Source organism: Limulus polyphemus, unplaced genomic scaffold (assembly GCF_000517525.1).
Source record: "Limulus polyphemus unplaced genomic scaffold, Limulus_polyphemus-2.1.2 Scaffold429, whole genome shotgun sequence".
Lineage (NCBI taxonomy): Eukaryota > Metazoa > Arthropoda > Merostomata > Xiphosura > Limulidae > Limulus > Limulus polyphemus.
In genome coordinates, this window is record NW_013666039.1 from 102,467 (window position 1) to 105,198 (window position 2,732).

The following is a 2,732-nucleotide window of genomic DNA, read 5'->3' on the forward strand; positions in this document are numbered from 1 at the left end:
ATAGTTTTATGTGTAGTTTCCATACATATTTCAACCTCTGTATGTATGTGTATATATATTTATACTGTCGAGAGAGAGAGAGATATATACATATATCATTAAGACAAACCCATAACATTATTTTCATATTTTTAATAACAAGGAAAAGACAGCCAAACAATATATTTGTAATGCTGATCACTGCTACGTTAGTTCTACTTAGTTAGTTAGTTTATTTTAGAAGTTTGTGGTATTTTTTATGTTTCTATTGAAAAACGAGGACATTTATACGAAAAAAAACTTATTGAACAAACATATATATATATATACATAATATAGTAGTTGTCATTTTACATCAACAGGTTTTATAAAAACGTCTTGATAAAATATACCAATACAGGAAATGGACTCGTATTTGCAAAACATCTACACTAAAATATATTTTCATAAGGAAAAAGATATATTTCCATTCGGCATTTGATAACTTTTATTTGTGTGTGTGTGGAAATAAAACATAATTTGGTTGGGTTGGTCGATAAAAAAAAACAAAAAAACTAATAATGTGACTAATAAAATATATACCTTACACGTTCATAAACAGAAAATAACCAGCAAAAAAAAATAATAAAATAAACAAATTACCTAAAAGTGGGGGCCTTATGGAAAAACTTGAGATGGAAACTGAAACAAAGAAAAATAAACAGAACACACAAATAAATACTTATATAAACAAACAGCTACAAAAACGATTTTAAAAAAATGGATTTAAACATCTATAATTGTATTTTATCCTGCATTTCTGCTCGTGGAACATTAGATTATGAAAGAAATGATCACGTTTTAATAAGGTTTATTTGGTTTGGTTTGAATTTCGCGTAAAGTAAAACGAGGGTTACCTGTGCTAGCCGTCATTAATTTAGCAGTGAAAGACTAGAGGGAAGGCAGATAGTCATCATCACCCACCGCTAACACTTGAGCTAACCAACAGTGGGATTGACCGCACATTATAACGCCCCCATGGCTGAAAGGGCGAGCATGTTTGGTGGGACTTGGGACTCGAACCCGCGACACCAGGCCCGTTTTAGTAAGAAAAATATGTGTTCCATTCAGGTTCAAATCAAACCTATCCGTTTACACGTGCGCACAGAGAGGAAGAGGGCGCGCTCTTAAAAGGTGTTCTTTCAAATGTGTCGCGGTCGCTATAGATACGAGGATCGTTCAGAAGAAGAATATCTCCAGATTCCCACGTGTGTGATGATAGATCAGAGGCGGATATTTCCACATGTCCACCGATCATTCACAGCGAGACTTTTTTTTTTTTTTCAGATTCCCAAATGCGCGGCGTTTATTCTAAGTGTTCTATGACCAAGCCGTTGCCGCCAAAATTCGCTCCAAAATTCGCACTTTCGGACCATAGATACACTATATATATAAGATTGATGGTCCACCCCCTACTATTCCGTCGAATAAGAGTAACTCTTAAGTTATTGGTGAATTCTATTAACTATCTGCCTTCCCTATAGTCTATATTAGTCCAAAATTAGGGACGGCCAACTATGTACCGTAGTCCTTGAGTACCTTTGAATTCAAGAATCCACGTAAATTAGGTTCCTCCCAAATGTGTTTCCCACCTAGCCCCTTCCCAGTTCTCACTCACGTATTTTTATATTATTTTTATACCAGAACGCATACACGTAACAACACAGAAGATACTGGTAGAGATATTCGAGATGTCCATTATGATCCATCGAACTGATTTCCTTCTTAAAACACGTGGGTATATAACATTGAGATACAAATTCAAACAAATTCCTGCTCGACGTTACAAAATTCTGAGTTGCCTGCTTTACTCATCTCGGTAGTAAACGAGGTTAATGACTTTTATGTAACGTAGCAGCTACTTACGTCTTCATGGCTTTATTGCTTGCTTACTGTAAAAGTAATAACTACGTGTAACTTCATAGTTTGACTCGGTAACTACGCGAAACCTCGTCGTTTTATTTGTCACTTCCTGGAACAAATACGTGTAACCTCGTAGTTTTCCGGTAGTAACTACGTGTAACCTTATAGTTTTCCTGTAGTAACTACGTGTAACCTCATAGTTTTCCTGTAGTAACTACGTGTAACCTCGTAGTTTTCCTGTAGTAACTACGTGTAACCTTATAGTTTCCTGTAGTAACTACGTGTAACCTCATAGTTTTCCTGTAGTAACTACGTGTAACCTCGTAGTTTTCCTGTAGTAACTACGTGTAACCTTATAGTTTCCTGTAGTAACTACGTGTAACCTCATAGTTTTCCTGTAGTAACTACGTGTAACCTCATAGTTTTCCTGTAGTAACTACGTGTAACCTCGTCGTTTTATTTCTCACTTCCTGTAAAAAAATAATTAAAACCTTAAAGCTTTACTGCAATAACTATGCATGCTTTTCCTTCTCAGTTAATTTAGGAACAATGCATAAGAGCTGAGCATGGCTAGCGATTAGCGTGCAGGACTGCATTACGAGAGGTCTAAAGTTTAAGCCTACAATATGCAGCTGATTACGTTCCGCATCTTTACAGTTAATCCCGTTATTCCGTTAAGAGTAGACACATAGACGGCTGGTGCTATTGACTGTTTGCTCTACTGGTCAACAGTTCTAAATTACAAACGACTACGCCAGTGGTATCTGACCCGATCATTCAGTCTATGCATGACATAAAGTGTCCTTTCTTATAATCTCACTATAATTGAAAACAAATTTGAAACAAACAAG

The 2,732-nt window shown here is 35.9% G+C and overlaps 1 protein-coding gene across 1 annotated transcript in view; it reads right to left on the bottom strand.

The window, feature by feature from the left end:
- The window catches only part of LOC106458205 (latrophilin Cirl-like), a 107,766-nt gene that overhangs the window by 32,745 nt on the left and 72,289 nt on the right, over nucleotides 1-2,732 (bottom strand). Inside the window, exon 3 of the mRNA XM_013917681.2 lies at nucleotides 622-660. Coding sequence (XP_013773135.2) covers nucleotides 622-660 — 39 coding nt within the window. The remainder of the gene's footprint in view (nucleotides 1-621; nucleotides 661-2,732) is intronic.